Source organism: Notamacropus eugenii, chromosome 5, assembly GCF_028372415.1.
Source record: "Notamacropus eugenii isolate mMacEug1 chromosome 5, mMacEug1.pri_v2, whole genome shotgun sequence".
NCBI classification, from domain to species: Eukaryota; Metazoa; Chordata; class Mammalia; order Diprotodontia; family Macropodidae; genus Notamacropus; species Notamacropus eugenii.
Window position 1 is genome coordinate 55,047,657 of NC_092876.1, and position 18,592 is coordinate 55,066,248.

Here is an 18,592-nt window from a genome sequence, read left to right on the forward strand (position 1 = left end):
GAAATGATCATAAGTTGGCTTCTCATCATTTGACACCTACTGTGCCCATCAAGGCAGGGTCTCATCTGTCTCAGAAGCTCTGTTCAGGGCTTTTTAATGGACAGTTATCATCCCCCTCAGCTCACATCAGGTCTTCTTAAACGGGGGTTCATAGACACCCCCCCCCCCCATAGATTTTAGGAGTATACCTGTGAACTTGAATGGGGAAGGAATTTCCACTAATCTGTAATTGAAATTTAGCATACTTTCTTCAGTTATTTTAAGATATGATTCTGAGGAAGGGCTCCATAGGTTTCACCAAAGGCTGCCAAAGGGCAGCCAAAGGGGTTGCCCACCATTGATAGACAACTTTAAGCTTGCTTAGCCTCTTAGTCTCCTGGCTCCCCAAGGTGATGGTAATGATGGTGGGTGCTTGTCTGATGGCAAGAGTGAGAACCTGCCTTTATGGGGGGGGGGGGGGTTGTCCCACTCCTTACCCAAGCACAGTGGTAGAACTCAGTTTAAGGAACAGGGATGTCAAAGACCCTGTTAATTTGAAGAAGGCTGTATCCATAATTGAAGTATCCAGACCTCTCAGTTTGGTAAAATTCTCATTTGAGACTGATGTTCTCAGGTTCTGGCCAACATTTTCTTGATAACGTTCATCAGACAGGAAGCCCCTCGTGACACCTCACAGCATAAACACACGCCCCCCCCCCCCCCCTTTTTCTTTCCTTTTTCTTTTTTTTTTTTTTTTGTAACTCACAAAAGAGTGATTGCCGAGGCCAGGAAGAAATACAAGCGTGCTTGAGGGGAAGCAACCGACTAAGTCTTTCTACACTGATTTGATATTCTCTGGGCTCCAGGAAGCCACTGACTGACTTTGTTTGATGCTTTTGTAAGCAAATAAAAGTAGAATGCAACTTAATTTTGATTGGTCCATTTCTATGGGTGCTAGTGGGTTGTGCTGAGGACAGCTACATGTCTGCATTGCTTATAAGCACTTCTGAGCTGTGTGGTCTTGTGGAGGCTAACTTTTACGTCTTCAGGCAGCAAACATACAGAAACTTCTCGTGTTTCCTGATTGTGACCTTATGGAGGTTCCACAAACTACCAACCCAGCAAGGCAAACTTGGCTTGTTCTCTTTTTGGTTTTGTTTGTTTCTTGTTTTTCTTCTTTAGAACTGCTTTGAATGTACTTCAAAATAGGGTGTGGCCAAAATGGAAAGAAAACTCCTTGTCCCAAGCTAGAAGGCACACAGATGTTCTACCAGTGAGGGTTGATAGACAGAGGAGATAGGAAACCTATCTCAGAAGAACAGGGATCACTCTCCTCAGCCATCCTCCTATCCCTCTTTGGATTGGTAAACTCTCACTGGGCCCAGGCAGAAACCCAACTGATGGGTGTGGTTACATGAGCTCACACCAGGGGGAGGAGGTTAACTCTCTTTCTCTGCCAGATGGGAAAGGGATATGTAGGAGTCCTGTATTCACGACCTCTCTTGTGTAGAACAAGTCACAATACCTCTGAGCTTTGATTTCCTAAGCTGCAAAATTTAACAAACATTTATTAAATACCTACAAGCATGCAGGACACTGCACATACAAATAGGAAAAATAGCATAGTCCCTACTTGCAAAGGTCTGAGGGGGACATGATGTGTCTGTAACTAAATATGATGTATCATAAATGTAATGGGTGAGAGGAGAGGTCAGCAAAGTGCTATGAGAAGTTTGTGGAAGGAGGGAGAAATCAAGGAAAGCTTCCTGGACTAGGTGGGGGCAAGTAAATGGGCCGTGAAGGCAGAGAGGGATTTCAGTAGGTACATATTCGTGAAGAGTGGTGTTTACTCCACCTGGGGAATGGCTGGAACATAGTTAAGGAGATGGGAGAGAACAGTGATCTAGTTTTCCTGTGACTTAAGGAACATTAAGGAGAAGCCAGGGCAACTAGCCTGGAGCTGACTTGTCAAGGGCTTTGGATACCAGAATTAGTAGTCTAACCTGAGCCATTAAGGGGGGCACTTGTTGTTTGTAACAGTACGTTAGATACATTGCTGCAGCCATAGGTGGATTGAAAGGGAGGTAGAATGGAAACAAGAAGGCAGGTCTGAGTAGTCTGAGCAGATGCAGAAGGGGAGAAGGGCCAGATGCAAGAGCTGGAGCTCTCACACCACAGGATCTGTGCAGTGAGAGATGGGAAGTTGTCCTGCATAACTCTGAGACTCTATCTCCATGACTGATGGGTGGGTGTACCTTCAGCAGAAAAAAAAGAAATTGGGGAAGGGTCAAGTTTAGAGGGGAAGATGAGAACCTTAACTTTAGACATGTTAAAGTAAGCCATCTGGGTGGCCGCTCTCTGGCAGGAAGTAAGAAATATGAGGCATAGCCATTTTTAGACATGGCCAGTGTTGGAATCTGTTCACCTGACCATGCAGACATTTTTGTTTTTACTTTGAGGGGTGGAAAGTCCAGGAGGCTAGGGAAAGGTTGCCAAAAGAAAGAATCATTAAGGCCTTTAAAAAAATACAAAGAGAACATATGGAAGACCAGAAGGAATCACAGACAAGAAGGATAGCTTTGAAAGTTACATACTTAATTTATTATATACTTGAAAAGCAAAATATATATACACACCAGAGAGTTGCAATTTCATGTTAAATTCAGAGTAAAAAAACCAAAATATAAAAAAAAGAAAAAGGGACTGATGCTTGATAAACAATTTAGGAGCCATCTGCACAGAGGTTACGTGTGTGCCAAGGGAGAGAGTGAGAAGAAGGAGAAGAAGCCCTGGGATAGAAACTTGAGAGAGAAGCATGAGAGTACATGGTCATGGTATGTGAAGGAGAAGGGATGGACTGTATGCTGCAGAGGTCAAGGAGAAGAACAGAAAAAGAACCCTTGGATCTGCTAGGAAAGTACTCTTCTAGTGACCTCAGAGAGATGTTTCAGGAGAGAAGTCTGCTTTTAATCTGTACCTCAGATCTTGGTGGAAATTCAGTGAGATCATAAGCTGTCTTTAGATAATTTAGCTCCTCAGACTTGACTAATGTAATTAGTCTGCAGTTTTTTAAAAAAAAATGGTTAAGGTTGGAAAAAATGAATCTGAATTCAGCTGGACCAGACCTTTCTGTCCATGGTCTGAGGGAAACGCCTTTGTTTTCTTTTGAACTTAAAAAAACTTGACTTTTTTTTTACCTTTAATTTGAATGACAGCTCAGTTTATCAGTCATGTTCATGGGAGTTATATTTAAGAGCCCTGTTATGGCTTTCTTTATATTTATATCTTTTGTGTAAGTATCTTCACCATTGTCTCCTTTTTTCTGCCCATCAAATGAAGCTGATTGCTACCCTCTGACCTCCCAGGGCATTGGGCAAGTCAGTGAGTTGGTGTTTAGAAGGCTGAGATGAATGTGTAAGTCCATATTAGAAAGCTACCCAAGCCGATAAGTCCAGCCCAGACTTGCAGAATTTAGCATCTAACAACTCTGTCTCTCTTTGCCAATTAGAGTATTATTTCAAGTGTCAGGGCTTTTGAAGGCAGAGGCAGGACCAGACCAAGGTTTTGCCTAGGGCCACCTCTTAGGTATATGAGGATTCACAGTGTAACTGCTTTAAAAAATTCTTTGTGTCTGCTGAGACAACCGTGTGAAGAGAGGCCTTCCCTTTCTTGGATGGTTTCAAAACAATACTTTGCAGATCACAGTTTATTTCTTTGTTCTCCCTCACCTCAACCATTTCATTGACCTGGATCCTGTGCACCACAGAAGTAGCTGAGAAAGGGGGAGATGGAATGTCTAGGAAAGGTCTCAGGATCTTGTAGGCCTACCCGCCATTGCAAGATCTTCCTTGGAATATGCTATTTCTACAGTTGTCTTGAGTTTTCTTTTCATGTCGTCCTTTGGTATAACCTTCATAATTATTTCTCTGATAGGCCTGCCCCGGATAGACTTCAGCAGCATAGCTGTGCCTGGTACATCAGGCTCCCGACTGCACCACCACCCAACCCAGCCATCCCGGGTATCCCCAGCAGACACAGCTTCATCACCACAGGGCTTGGACAATCCAGCATTACTCCGAGACATGTTGCTTGCCAATCCCCACGAGCTCTCTCTGCTCAAGGAGCGAAACCCACCCCTGGCAGAAGCCCTTCTCAGCGGAGACCTTGGTAAGCCTGTGTGACTATCACTTCTTCAAACTGACTTTGAGTTGGTTGTGACAGACTTTCTTCATGTGTGGGATGAAGAAACAGCTGCCCACTGGCAACCCTGGAGTCCTGAGTGGTGTGGAGGCAACTTGGTGCCAGTGTTGGTGGGCATTAAGCCTGGAGATCTTTTCTGATTCTTAGCATGTCCATAGTAGATAATGATTTTCAGACCTGTTCAGTGGGGAAGCTTTTATGGAAAGTCAGCCAGTAAGCCAGGGGGTGGCAATTAAAGTGGTTCTGTGACTTTGCCTCAGGCAGCCATGTAGAACAGTGAGTGCCCTTTCTTGGCTCAATCCCCCAAATTTGATTTGGGGTGGTAATGGGTCCAGTTGCTTGGAGCTATATTTTTACCAGTGCCTGAGAAATCGAAGGAAACTGATGTAATCCTTTTTCAGACATCTCCCTTTGTTATTAAGTATTACTGTTCGAAAAGGCATTCCTTGAAAAGATTATTTCATTAAACTCTATTTTCTTTATAGTTGATATTTCTTTTCACTCTCATTTGTGACCTTGATAAGAGTTCTCATGGTATTGAGATGTTTGCTGTGGAGGAACTTGTTTTTATTTCTCATGATTACATGACTGATTAATTGCTTGAGGTTGCATTAATGTATCATAAAGGTTGCGTGGCTGAAAAACGAAAATGTTAAGAAATGTCAGTAAAGATTCTCTAATTAGAAACCATGTACCATTTTTGATGAACTTTCCACCTACTGATACTCACTTAACATGCTTATGTAAAGTATACACTGGCTGACGTCATTTGCGTTTAATTTCTCTGGCCTAGGGTAGAGAGATTAAAGAATGGAACTGTAAGTGATTTATATTATTTACAAGGAAGATCTTGCAACGGCAACGGCGGGTGGGCCTATGAACCACACAGAGAGTCCTGAGACAGTTCTATCTTCCAGATAATAGTTTCCCATTAATTTAGCCTCAAACTGTTCATTGTATCAGACTAGAGGCAGGCATAATTAAACTCTTATGAGAATCAATGATCTTGTTGAATGTGTGGCTTAAAGAGTTTTTATTGAAAGTTCTGATGCTGAGTGCATAATTCAAGGCAGTGACTAAATCTAAATGAGCTTTCTCAGTCATTTTTAGATGTGCTCTTTATATCTGTCTTGCAGATGTCTTTTGAGAAGTTGTTAGGCACAATAACAAACAATGAAAAGGCATACAATTCTGCCCGCTTGGAGTTTGGTCGTTTACGTCTCTCGTTTTTGCAGAGAAATTTACTAGGGTCCTGATAGAACAGCAGCAGGACCGAGCTCGGAGGGAGCAGGAGAGGATCCGTCTCTTTGCGGCTGACCCCTTTGATCTGGAAGCTCAGGCCAAGATAGAAGAAGATATAAGGTAACAAAGCACCTCAGCCCAAGGGAAAGGAGGCTTTGCGCATAACTTGATTCTCAGACTACAGATATCTGAGTACCAGGGCTTGCAGGTCACTTTACTTTCCTGTGCCATTACTCCAGTGTCGGATGCAACATCATACAGTTGTTGGTTCTTCCATAAGAATTTGATGACAACAACTTGAGAACTATTTCTCTCCTGATAATTCCATAAGTATCTTTGGCCAGCAGAGCGGAGTGCTAAAATGGTGTTCAGATGTACCAGCATGTAGGGACAGCTTTGAGAGACTTGAGAACTTTGATGCTCTGATTAAAAACCCTCAAGTTCAGGGGCCTGAGAGGAATCCCACCCCCCACCCCTCCTCCTGCCAGAGAGGCAGTGGACTTAAGCCCACATGGAGACAGATGTGCTGGGACGTAATCAGTTTGGGAATTTGCTTTACTGGGCAATGAATGCTTGCCGTTAGGATTTTGTTATTCAGTATATTGTTTGTTCAGTGGTAGACGCAGTGAAAGGGAGAAAGAATAAATGCCTACAAAACTTTATGTTTTGAAGAAGAACGATGATGTGCAAGGGAGTTCCCTGAGATAGAAGAGGAACTTCTCCACCTGATGGGATGCTCCAAGTCAATTAAACATGCTCCTCAATTTAATAGGCTCCTTTGATTCTTAATATCCTTCAGCAGGTTGCTTGACTCCTTGTGATTTAGTTGAGGGTTTAAGCTTAGAACAGCAGCTCTGCAGAAATGATATTTTGGAGTCCTAAATCTATTTGGCTTCCATGCTTCCTGCTCTGCCCTCAAGGGATGGACTGTGTGACAGGTTTCCTGCTCAATTTCTCCAGGGCTACATTATATTTGGGCATTTTATTGTCAGCACCAAGATGTTATCGTTTCAGCCCTGTTAATTTAACCCCATGATCTCAATTAAAGAGTAGCTATGTTCTTGATTCCCATGTTGTCCCCAGTGATGAAGATCAGCCTGGCCCACAGCAAAGTTTATTTCTGGTTTTTGTTGTGAGCTTTGTTCTAACAAAAGCAAAGAGCAGTTTGGGCAGTAAATTAAGTACACAACTCACACAACAAGGAACTATTTTTTAAATTTTTCTGGGAAAATTGAAAGTGAATGTTATCATCAAACTAGAAATTTAAGGAATATACATATTCTTTTGGTTCTGGACTTTGATTTCCTACCCCCAGCAGCATTCTCAGACCCCAGTAAGTGGCTTTTCGAAATATCCCTAGCAAATAGACAAGGTGAAATAGGAAATCAGTAATGATCAGATCCGACATGGAAGGCTTCACCTACCTTGGAGGCCCATGCTGCCGAGGGCCTGGCCTGGGAGTTTTGTCAACTACAAAACACTGCTAACAGCTCTCTTGAAATGTCACCATGATGTTGGACCATTGGAAAAACAGAAAAGTGAGAGTAACCATGGATATCTGAAAGGTTCATATTGCTTCCCAGAGGAAAATTAAGACATCTCTTCCTTTAAAAAGGAAACTTTGTATGCTTTGAATAGCTTCCTGTGTAGCATGCACAGAATAAGTGAATGACCAGTACTAGTTTACAGGGGATTGTAGCAGAGCTTCATCTTTGTTCAGTTAATACAAAGTCACCATTGTACAGCACACTTTGCTTTCTTTCTAAACTTCCTCCACAGATTTGGCTTTGTGAGGAGGCTGTCTTATGCTGGCACCACACGCATTGGGTTTTTGGGGTGTGCCACTGGCGTGATTACAGAGGTTTAGGGCACTGAAACATCACATGATCTTGTGAGAAACTTGAGAGATCCCACATTTCAGATCAGGTATCTGGGATCTTCCATTCTCAACCTACTCAGGAAGAGGAGTATTTTGTTGCAGGGTGACCTCTGCCCACCAAGTTACTTCAATTCTAATATTTTCACAAAAGATATACACATTTTTAGCTCATCAGTTGCCTTAAAACATTCCCTTTCTTAGCCTTGGAGGATGTGAGTTGACCCATGGTGTGTCCAGAGTCATAAAGCAGTGCGCCATATTGGAAGGTACTTCCGCAGTACTTCACAGCCTTTGTGTCTGTAACTAGAACACTACTTGATTTCATTAGCCACGACCACTGGAAGCATCCAGATGTGAAGATTATAGAGGTGATGTAGCAGTTGATCCCCTCTTCCAGACTGTCTAAGAGATGACCTCAGATGCCAACTCGGTCTAGTCTATTCTTAGTATTTGGTTGTTCATTTTGAAATCTCTTCTGGCCACTGCAACATGGAGGCCAAGTACAATGGAGAAGTACTGGCCTGGGAAGCTGAGAGCAACCCAAATTCTGGTTTCCCCCAAGGGCCTTCAGAGGTGTGTAATTGTAAGCAAATCACCAAGCAATCCTTCATCTGTCAGATGAAGTTCCAAAGGCTACATGACCCTTCTTTTGTTGGAGTTACGGTCTTTGGAATAGCTATTATTAACTTTGATCCCATATTTTAGTCCTACATACATTTCAAGGCACTTGAAATTCAACCTACCTTCTACTGTAGTCTGCAGCCTCAGTTTCTACAAGAGAAATAAAGCATGGCCTCTTCTTACATAGATGTCATTTGATCTTCAGATTATGAAGAGATCTCTGTGAACAGCATGCATTTCAACTCTGTTAAGCAGCCTCCCGCTGGATAAAAGCACTCCTTTCCAAAGCCGTCACTCAGCTGCTCATAACTGGCCTGCACTTGGGGCCAGGAGAAACAAGCAGATCTATTTTTAAATGTTTGTTTAAAACACCTAGATTTCTGTTCATAGGAATAATGCTCTTGGTTCCTGATTTTGATTTGTTATAGGCAACAGAACATTGAGGAAAACATGACAATAGCCATGGAAGAAGCTCCTGAGAGCTTTGGCCAAGTTGTGATGCTTTATATTAACTGCAAAGTGAATGGACATCCTGTGAAAGCATTTGTGGATTCAGGTGATCCTACCTTCTCACTCTCCTCTCTTCTGACCAGACATAACCAAAGAGAAGCTCCTGAATGTCTTTCCGTTAGTATTCTGGAAACCCCGTGATACTGCGGTGCCTTGGATTTTGGGTGCTGCCATTCCTAAAAACCCTCTAAGTGAATGTACTTTTGCATGTTCACATTGTGCTGCAAGGGTTTGTAGAGCAGAAAGCTCCAAAGTTAGGAAAGGCCTAGGTTCAAATCCAGGGTTGTAGACTTTAGTGGATCTGATTGGGCAAACACTGAGCTTCTTGGTAAGTGGGGGTGACTGTACTTGTGCCAGTTTTTATATTACTTTAATATTTACAAAGTTTTAGAGAAATGTCAGTATTGTTTCTATCATCATGGCTCAAATTTAAGAAAGGGGGAGATTATTGTGGGCTGAGATGAGGAAGAGATGAGCTTTGGCCTAGGCCAAGAGAGGGAGATGGAATTTAAATAAAAAGAGAAGAGGCCATTTCATTGAAGGGTAAGGGAAGGAGCCAGGGGAAGTATAGTGTGGGGCAGCCTGGCACATTTGTATATGGGAGTAGTTGTGTGATCAGATTGGTAAGGTAGGGGTAGAAAGAGTATGATGGACCTTGAAAACCTAGGTTAGGAATTTGGGCTTGATCATAAGGCTTGGATCCCTGAGTTATCAATAGGGAGTCCTAGAAGGTTTTTTGAAGACAAGTTGCAGAATAGGGCATGTTGGTGAACCTGAAATCAGACAGCCACTATCCTGACATCACAGTAAGACTGCTTGGCATTAGAGTAGTTCAGGTATAACATCGTCAGGTCCTGAACTCTGTACTGGAAGGGCTTTTGGGAAGGAAGGAATGGAGAAAAGAAACGCAAAGACAACCCCTAGGGTTTAGTGAGTGACTGCAAAGGTTGGGTTTGGAGTGACAAGTGAAGGTTATCTTGGAGGATGTGGCCAAGTCAGAGTGTCATGGGGTATGTGTGTGTGTGTGTGTGTGTGTGTTGACAGGAGTTGGAAATGTGAAACTACAACTTGGGAAGAGAGGTCATCACAGGAAACCATCAATTTAGGAGGTGAGAGTGAAGACGAGGCACATTCAGCCTCTTGTCGGAGCTGTGTGGCTTGATGTATGCGTCCAGGAGCAGAAATTGGCTGACTGCCCTCTTCTTTTGATTGAGGCTATCTGAGGAGTTAGGGCCACAGATGGGGATGGGGAATAGGGGTAGATTCTGAGCCCTTGCATCCACTTTTTCAAGGCAATAGGTAAACTGAATTCAGTTTCCACAGCTATAAAATAGGAGTGATGCTGGTTAGTAAAATGTTTTAAAGCCATTAGATGCAAGCAACTCAGAGTTTGGCAATAGTATCTTCAAGAAACATGGAGTTATCACTTGAACATGGATGTCATCCTCTTCACCTGTGTCTTGGGCTGCTGAGACCCTTGGGCATCCCTCTGTCCTGCTGTCGCTTTTTGCTTTCTCATGTTAGTTTCAGAATATCAATGAGAAACAAACCAGGTCTGGGCTGCAAGGATTCAACAAGCACTTAGAATATGCATGGCACTGGAAATAGAAAACCAAATAGCCCTTGGCCTTAAGGAGCTTATATTTTTTTTGGAGGAAACAGCACAGCACATCCAGCTTGGTTCTGGACACATAAGATTCATTAGTATTTCCTAGGTCCAATCCAGAATAAAAAGTCATCTCAGTAAAAAAAGCCTGATGTATGGCCTGCTTAGCAAGGGCAACTTTGAACTTACTACTACCTTCTTGTGAGAGAGAGAGAGAGAGAGAGAGAGAGAGAGAGAGAGAGAGAGAGTGTGTGTGTGTGTGTGTGTGTGTGTGTGTGTGTGTGTGTGTGTGTGTGTCTTGCTTTATGTTCCATTCTAGTTAATTATGAATCTTTTCCTTCATGCACACCATGACATATGGAGTGAATTGATGGGTAGAGATTGTTGAATGATTCTCAGAGAGTTTGTGGTGCTGATATCTCTTCTCAGGAGCCCAAATGACCATTATGAGCCAAGCTTGTGCAGAAAGGTGTAATATAATGAGACTTGTGGATCGCCGGTGGGCTGGAATTGCCAAAGGTGTTGGCACACAGAAGATTATCGGCAGAGTACATCTGGGTAAGGAGACTCAGAAGCTTGGTGTGGGTTTTTTCCCTTATGATTGTAAGATACATTATCTAATTCAGCGAAATAGAAGCTATTGTAATTACGGTGTACATAGGGAAGGGGATGTGATTTTCATAACTTTCCTCATAGAAAAATGATTTTTGTCGTTGCTCGTATTGGCATGATAGTGCCAGTCGCTGGAAGAAAAAGAACTTCACCTGTTTATGGAGATCTTTTAGCCTGTTGATGAGCTTATTGGATCTTACAATCTGCTTGCATTCTCAGGAAGAAGCATGTCCTTTCTGCTGGATGTCTCCAAGCAGAGACTGGCCTCCAAAGATGCCCTCTGCTAAGAGCCCTTCTGACCAGTGCTGAGACCCCATGTTCCTGAATTTCTAACCCTTTTTCTTTGAGGGATAGTCTTTGCTACTTTGAACACTGTGTCACAGGCCGGAGGGCAGGAGGAGACTGAAGCTCCTGAAATGATTAGTTGATTGTACTCTGGGCTCAAGCTACATGACTCCAAGCTTCTTTCCCAAGAGTAAATTTAAAGCTCATAGAAAGGAGCAGCTAAAATTGACCTGTTCCCCTTGGCCTTTCTTGTTGAAAGGAATTAAGTAGGCCCGATAGACATAATCTCTTGGAATCAACAATCATTTTGTTTTCTTGAATTAAAAACTCATCTGGGCTTCAGCTCAAGCGATTCCTTGGGGTAAAACAAGTGATGGGGGTGCTTAGTCTAAGGTAGAATGATGAGCAGATGCAGAACTTATGTTTATATACATGAGATGTTTCCTTATGGATGCCAATTGGTCTTTGATCCTTTCCTCGCTAGAAGCTCAGGCCTTTTAGACCTGTCAGTTTTTTCTATGTGAACAGCTTTGGTCATCTAAATACTCAAAACCTAATTGTAAAAAATAAAAATCTTAACTATTTTCCTAAATTTAATGGAGTCAAGTATAAAATTACCAAAGGTCTTAGCCAGATGGCTAAGTAAACACATAAAGTGGAAAGATTGACAGCAGATGAATTGCCTTTGGAAATATTGCTATCCCAAAGGAGGGAGGAGATCACGGGTCATGTTCCATTTTTGTATAATCCAGAAATTCCAGAAAAAGGCTTGTAATTTGTAGGTATTTCGTCCATGACATTTGACAAGTATAGTATTCCAAAGGCAAACTGGTGGCAGAGCTAGTTTGTGTTTGCCAGGGGACAAGTTGTTGGGAGCAAGCCAGTGGAGCAGAAGGGTCTGAAGATTCAGTCTTCTTTTTTTAGATGAAATCATCTTCTTATTGTATAACTTTGTTAAAGCCATAAGTGAGAAGAAGATACTTCATATCAGAGAAATGTCTCCTTTTCATAATTTTCCCCACAAGTTCTGCATCTGCTCTAAATGTCATCATTCTACCTTAGACTAAGCACCCCCATCACTTGTTTTACCCCAAGCCTGAGCTGGAGCCCACATGAGTTTTTAAACCAAGAAAAAAATGATTATTGATTCCGAGAGACTTATATATACTCACAGAGATTTATATATCATTTTCATGTATTTATATTTAATTTAAATATGATCATAGTCATTGCCTCAATTTTTGTCATTTGAAACTCTCATTGACTTCAGAATCTGTTAAAAGAAACTGCTGGGCCATATTTCTAGCAATCCAGTTTCCAAAGGGTGCCCTGGGCCTTCATGAAACTGTAGCAATATCTACTTTTCTCTGTGCTTCAGCTCAAGTTCAGATTGAAGGGGATTTCCTGCCATGTTCATTTTCTATACTTGAGGAACAGCCCATGGACATGCTTCTGGGACTGGACATGCTCAAGAGACATCAGGTAACTCCTGCTCTTCTTTCTTTCAGGGTCTGGTGGTACATGGGGGAGACAAGAGGTATGACAACAACTGCCTATACACCAAGTGTTTATCTGTATACATAATGAATCTGTGCCCTGATTGGAAATTTGAACTGGAGAGACAGAGAGCTGAGCTCAAACCAGAAAGCTCTCTCTATTTGTTGCCTTCCTGGCCTGCCAAAATTAAGAGCATCACTGGAAAGGGAAGATTTCTTGCCTTTCTGTTTGTGAGCATCTCAGCTGTCAACTTATTGGGGACCTGCTGGAGAAGACAGTCTGGTTAGAACATAAGGGGATATCCAGTAGCAATGGTCTCCTTTCCCATACAAGTTGTAGATTGTTACTATAATAATTCTGGAATTTGTTTGTAGGGAGCTTGTACAAGGCAGTTGTTCTAGCAGTATAACCTAGCTTCTACTCGGTAAAAAAAGTCAGTCATCCTTTCCTTTAGAGTAAGAGATTGTCTGTAGTTATATGAACATTTGTTGGGCTGGAGGATGCCCCCGGGGCACTAGCACTGAAAGGAATCATCCTTGTAAACCCAAGGTATGCTGCTTGTGTGCATGTCAGGGTATCTATGTTGAGGGCATTGGTCCCTCCCCACCAGGAGTTTACAGTCCGATAACGAGCGTTCTCAGTGAGTAGGCAGTGATGGGTGAGTTTGAGGGAGCTGCCTTTCTATTGTGGACACAGACCTACTTATGTATATGTGCTGGTACCTACAGTCAAGTGAATAAGTACCTGCGGTGGACCTGTGATTATACAGGTTAAGAGAACTCCCAGGGAGGGAACTTTCCATTTCAGAACAGCATCTGTTCTTCAACTTCTCTGAGAGACGTTGCTGAAGGTCCCAAGAGGCTCGGCCACTTGCCCTGTGCTACTGTGTGTTTGAAATAGCACTGAACTTAGGGCCCCAGGGCCAGGTGTCTTATCTGTTAGGCTGTGCTGTCTCTCCTTTGCCCTTCAGAATGATCAGAAACAGAACAGTGGTTTTCTGTGTCCACTTGGCATCAGCTTAGATTCCAGGCATAGCAGACACCAAGCAGAACATGCTGTTTTATGTTTAAGCGGTAATATTTTATAAATTATTCTTCTATCTTCACATGACTGCTGTTAACTCACAGTACCTGAAAACTCTCTGTTAATGAGCAGAATCTTAGAGGACGAAGCTCTAGCCCTTTCAGCCGAAATGAGTCACTTGACTTTCCTTGGCGCCTGTAAGTGTTGCTTCTGCAAATGGTAATTTCCATTCAAGTGCGTCTGAAGAGCTCAGTTTTTCTGATGACATTTAATCTGTTGCATTTAATCAGATTCAGCTGCAGCCTATGCACTGCTGAGCAGAATCCTTTTCATTTGAGTTTGATTTCTTCCCTCTCAGTGTTCCATTGACCTCAAGAAAAACGTCCTCGTGATTGGCACCACAGGCACGCAAACCACCTTCCTTCCAGAGGGGGAGCTCCCAGAATGTGCAAGGTTAGCCTATGGTTCAGGGCGAGATGACATTCGGCCAGAAGAGATTGCAGACCAAGAGCTAGCAGAAGCCCTTCAAAAGTCCGTCGAGGATGCAGGTATTGGAACCAGCTGCATTTCCTACTTTGGGGGTGGGTGGGTGAGCCAGGAAAGGGCAATCCTTAGAATCTAGGCCCCTTCTGATTCTGCTTGTCAACCCCCTCAGCGTGCAGCCTAGGAGGCTTTCTCACAACCCACTCCCTTTGCTTAATATAGTGACAGAAAGTAGAGTGGTTCAGTCAGACCCAGAAGAAATTTGTTGCTATGGGTGATGTCTATTGAGGAGTTCTATCCTCATGAATCTTTTACTGGGTGTCTTATATTTCTTGTGTTTTTCCTCAAAGAAGCCCTTGTATTTCAGAGAAAGGCCCCTTTTTATAACAGTGATATGTCTTGCAAACACCTGCCTCATTTCTTATTGAGGAGATGCAAATGAGGGTGATGACAATCATTCCTCCTTTCCTTTCTTTCCTGGCCACCTTTTGACAGGAAGTTGCACTCAGTGGAAATAGTCGCTCTCTCTCTGGAAAGGAATGCCCTTTCCTTTATCCTCCGTGTTTTCCCAGAATCAGAAGGAGAAATAGCAAGAGATGTGATTGAAAATTCAGGGAGTTTTTTGTGCTGCTGATGAGACATGGTTGAACAGTGACATACACATCAAAACTGTCTCATATCTTTTTCTAAGTCTTATGCATTGTGACCTGGTAAGGCTAGAGACTAGTCACTTAGCCAAGATTTTCAGGGCAGAGTGAAAAGTTTTAGTCTGAAATTATGTATCATCATGGCTAATGTCATACAGAGTGCTATATTACTTGTGTGGTTAGAGGTCATATTGACATGGTCATCGTTGATAAGAGGATACACACCTGTTTCTTAAAGGAAAACTTTAATAGTGAAATAATTTTAAATTTTCCTCCAGTTTGTTACTGACTACTAGCTAGAGCCATGACCTGGTCCATTTTGGAGTGGGAGCACTGGAATGACTTGTATTGACAGTACTTCTTTCTTGCTGTCTTGGGCCAGAGACTAATGTCCAGAGCATGTTTTTAGTGTTGGTGTTTTGCAGAGAGGTTAGGCCTTCTGAGAGGCTGAAAATGGAAAATTATTCAGAATAGGCACTGCAGAAGGGAAAATAATAGCCAATTTATAGCTCTTGGTCACGTTGTAAGCCATAGTGTCAGTCTCAAATGGAAATGGCTTCTGATTCTTTGCTTTGCCCAGTGCCTTGATCTTTCCTTTCTTAGGTTCACTGACTTCCTGTTGCTGGTGGGACAACTGGACTTAAGAGCCCCGGTACTAAAAGCAAAGTTTTTTTTTTTGAGGGCCAGGCTCATGGCCTGTAAGGGAGGCTTGATCTTGATCCCTGGAACTGGGTCTAAGCACTGATCCTAGGGCCAAAAGCAAGGCAGCAGGTTAGGGTGGGACTTCGTTCAGATCAGGTTAGCATTATTTTGTGAGATGGATGTAAGGTGAGGACTACCCACACAGACTTGTTTCACCTAACCATTCCAGGAGATCTTACTGGACCTTCCTCTCCCATGGTACCTGCAGCTTCTCCCAGAGGGGAGAGAGAGAGACAGAGAGAGAGAGAGAGAGAGAGAGAGAGAGAGAGAGAGAGAGAGAGAGAGAGTGTGTGTGTGTGTGTGTGTGTGTGTGTGTGTGTGTGTGTGTGTGTGTGTGTGTGTGTGTGACATAGGGTGTCTGAAAAGCCACAGCGTGATGGGAGAAACAGCCCTAAGAGTGTCATGGACCATCCAGCAGAGCTCTTGGGTTCCCAGGACCCCACACCTGCCACACTCTGTCCCTGCCTCTCCTTGGCTCAAACCATGACAGGCGTGGCAACTGTAACCTTGCATGCTGTGTGGTTTGAGTTGTTAACCCACGTTTGCTTGTCTGTTTCCTAATTTAAACAGAGCGTCAGAAGCCTTGATGCATGTAATGTGTGTGTACTGCAGCTGGAATGGGCCTCAGACCAGGTATTTATAGCCATCACTCTAAGCCTTCAATACAGTCTTCATGTGATTGGTCTGAGTAATAGCAGGGCTCTTAATTGTGTGTCCCTCGGGTGTGATACGCAGGCTTCTTAATTCACCATGTCACCTTGTTTAATCTAATTACAACTAGCCTGCACGCAGCATATGTATGCTGGACTACATGTATTGTATACATATGCACATACATGTATGGAAATATATATGTTTGTGTATAAATTCATGGTTTTCATTGTCTTCTGTGGGACCTGCCCGAGGAAATTACCACATGAATTAAAAACTTAACAACTAACAGTGATGAATAACACAATGTATTAAGCCAGCGTAAAACATCATTAATAGTGATAACCTTCTGCTTCAGATTTGTTGTGCCCCCTCCCTCTGAAGAGCCAGAAGCACTTGGTTTAATCCCTTCTCACAGAATAACTCCTTGGAAGATACCAGGGTAGGAGTTATTTTCACCTTGGACCCCAAACCTCTATCTGGTCACAGATCAGAGTTGTCTGGGTTGACAGCCCCAGAGCCTGCAGCCCTCGCCTTGTCCAGTGCAAACTGGGATATCAGCTCGGCCATGAAGGACCCTTGGGAAAGATGCTGTCCTTCCTGTCCTGATGTGGGAGCTGTTAGCAGGACCAGGAAAGAAACCATCTTCCAAGTGCCTGTTCAGGGTCCCATGAGGGTGTTTGCTGGCTAGTTGTAGTTAAACACATGGTGCTTTTTAGCCTTTGCCTGTCCAGTTAAAAATAGTCTTGTTGATATGCCACACTCCTCCCTCTGCCCTCCAGGGTCCTCTAGTACAGAGCCAGGCCTTCTAGAGGTGCACGAGGTTACTTCCTCATCTCTGTGCTGCTGGCAGTGAGGCTGAGGGCCAGGGTCACCTTCGGCTTCTGGCCAAGCTTTATACCTAGAGCCAAGAGGCCATTACCCCCAGGGTTTACAGTCTTCACCACATTGTCTCATTAGAGAGCTCTTGAGGTATACAAGGCTCATGGTGTTTTATTCCCTTTCACACATGAACTCTGAAAAAGCATTAAGCTCCACATCAAGGACTTGAGACACTTGATGAAGGCTGAGCCTCCCCTTAACTGAGCCACCAAGTCTCCATTAACAGGTTGGCTAGTGTGTGAGCTCTCCTGACTGACTTAAGTACCATGTAAGTAGACAACATTTTAGCTAGTGCAGGGATGCCAGCTTGCAACGCAATCTCTGATAAAAAGTGTGTGACTTGAGGGAATTGGGAAAAGTGGGAGCAAAGCTACTTAGAGACATTCTCTATATTGTCAGGCCAAGTTTAAGCCCACTGTGAAGAGTCTCACTTGTCAGTTATCAGAAAATGAAAAATCTAAGCCTGTGAACACACACATGTACGTATGAATGTTTGGGGAATTGTCTCTTTTTTTCCCCAAACCACTGTTATTTAATGAATTGCCTGCATTTTTGTATAAATTTTTTTTTCCCAGTACTGTGATTTCTTAGTTTTCTGTAACCCACCCACCCTCCCCACTAATAGAAACGAACAAACTCATCTACAGTTTGTAGTCTTTAAGAGTTTAGAGGTCAATGGTTCGCCCCAGGGCACACAGCCTGTATATATGTCAGAGGTAGGTTGTGTGGACCTCATCAGCTCCCATCTTTTTGTCTACATGACTCCTCCATCTGTAATTCCATCCTTTTCTCTTAAGCTCAACTTTACCAGTTGCCTGTTGGATATTTCCAATTTAGATGTCTTAGGTATCTCAAATTCAGTCTGTGCGAAGCTGAACTTATTTTCTCCCAAAAAAATCTCTTACTTTTCTTCTTGACTTCTCTGGTTTCTGTTGAGGGCACAGCTATGCTTCCTAGGTTCCCGACTTCTGAGGCACCCTTGCAAAGTCATCTTCTTCATCACCTTTCCTCCTCACCCAGGTGTCTCTTTTTGTCATTTCTGCCCCAAAACAACCCTCCTCTCACACAGTGCCCCTTTCATTCAAGCCTTAAATGCCTCCTCTGAATCTGGACTACTTTAATAGCCTCCCATGCATTCTCAGTCAACTATAGTGGTGCCCATGCTCCTCTGTTGGGCATTTTAAAGTCTGTTCTCGCCTTGCTTCCCATTCCCTTTCCATTATGGATTCTGGCCCACCTAGCCTTGCCTTTGGTGACATGGGCTGTCTGTCCCCATACCCAGAATGCATTCCTCAATCTCCTTAGAATTTTTAGCTTCTTTCAAAACTGCTTTGGCACCCTGACTCCCTTGCTCCCTGTGCCTGCCTTCTTATTATGTATGTACTTACATGTACATGTGTCCTCTGGTAGACTATCAGCTCCTCAAGGGCTGGAGCCCTTTCTCATTTTGTCTCTGTACCTCCAGTGCCCAGCACGAGGAAGGCCCCTAATAAAAACTGATCTGTCCGATGCTGGCTCCCAGCTGGTTCTCTGACCCCCCATGGCTTGGTGCCTCCCTTGGAATTACGTGTTCGTCTATGAAGTCATTGCCCAAGATACCTTTAGAGCTGCATTATTCTGTGGAACTATGTTTTAGGGTTTTGTCGTCTACCTCATCTTTATATTTCCTCTAAAACGGACTCTTCTTTTCTGCCACAGTGTGTGCTGGAGGCCAGGATTAATAAGATAATGAGAGCTCACATTTATGGAGGCCTTTACAAAGGTCCATGTATA

The 18,592-nt window shown here is 43.3% G+C and overlaps 1 protein-coding gene across 2 annotated transcripts in view; it reads left to right on the forward strand.

The window, feature by feature from the left end:
• Positions 1 to 18,592, forward strand: part of DDI2 (DNA damage inducible 1 homolog 2) — a 36,420-nt gene that overhangs the window by 8,616 nt on the left and 9,212 nt on the right. Inside the window, exons 3-9 of one of the 2 annotated variants that reach the window (XM_072608963.1) lie at positions 3,913 to 4,146; positions 5,415 to 5,541; positions 8,350 to 8,477; positions 10,467 to 10,595; positions 12,313 to 12,416; positions 13,813 to 14,002; positions 15,857 to 15,919. In XM_072608963.1, the coding sequence (XP_072465064.1) occupies positions 3,913 to 4,146; positions 5,415 to 5,541; positions 8,350 to 8,477; positions 10,467 to 10,595; positions 12,313 to 12,416; positions 13,813 to 14,002; positions 15,857 to 15,873 (929 nt within the window). In that variant the 3' untranslated portion in view covers positions 15,874 to 15,919. Of the gene's footprint in view, positions 1 to 3,912; positions 4,147 to 5,414; positions 5,542 to 8,349; positions 8,478 to 10,466; positions 10,596 to 12,312; positions 12,417 to 13,812; positions 14,003 to 15,856; positions 15,920 to 18,592 lie in introns of those variants that run through there. The other variant, XM_072608962.1, reaches the window with a different exon arrangement.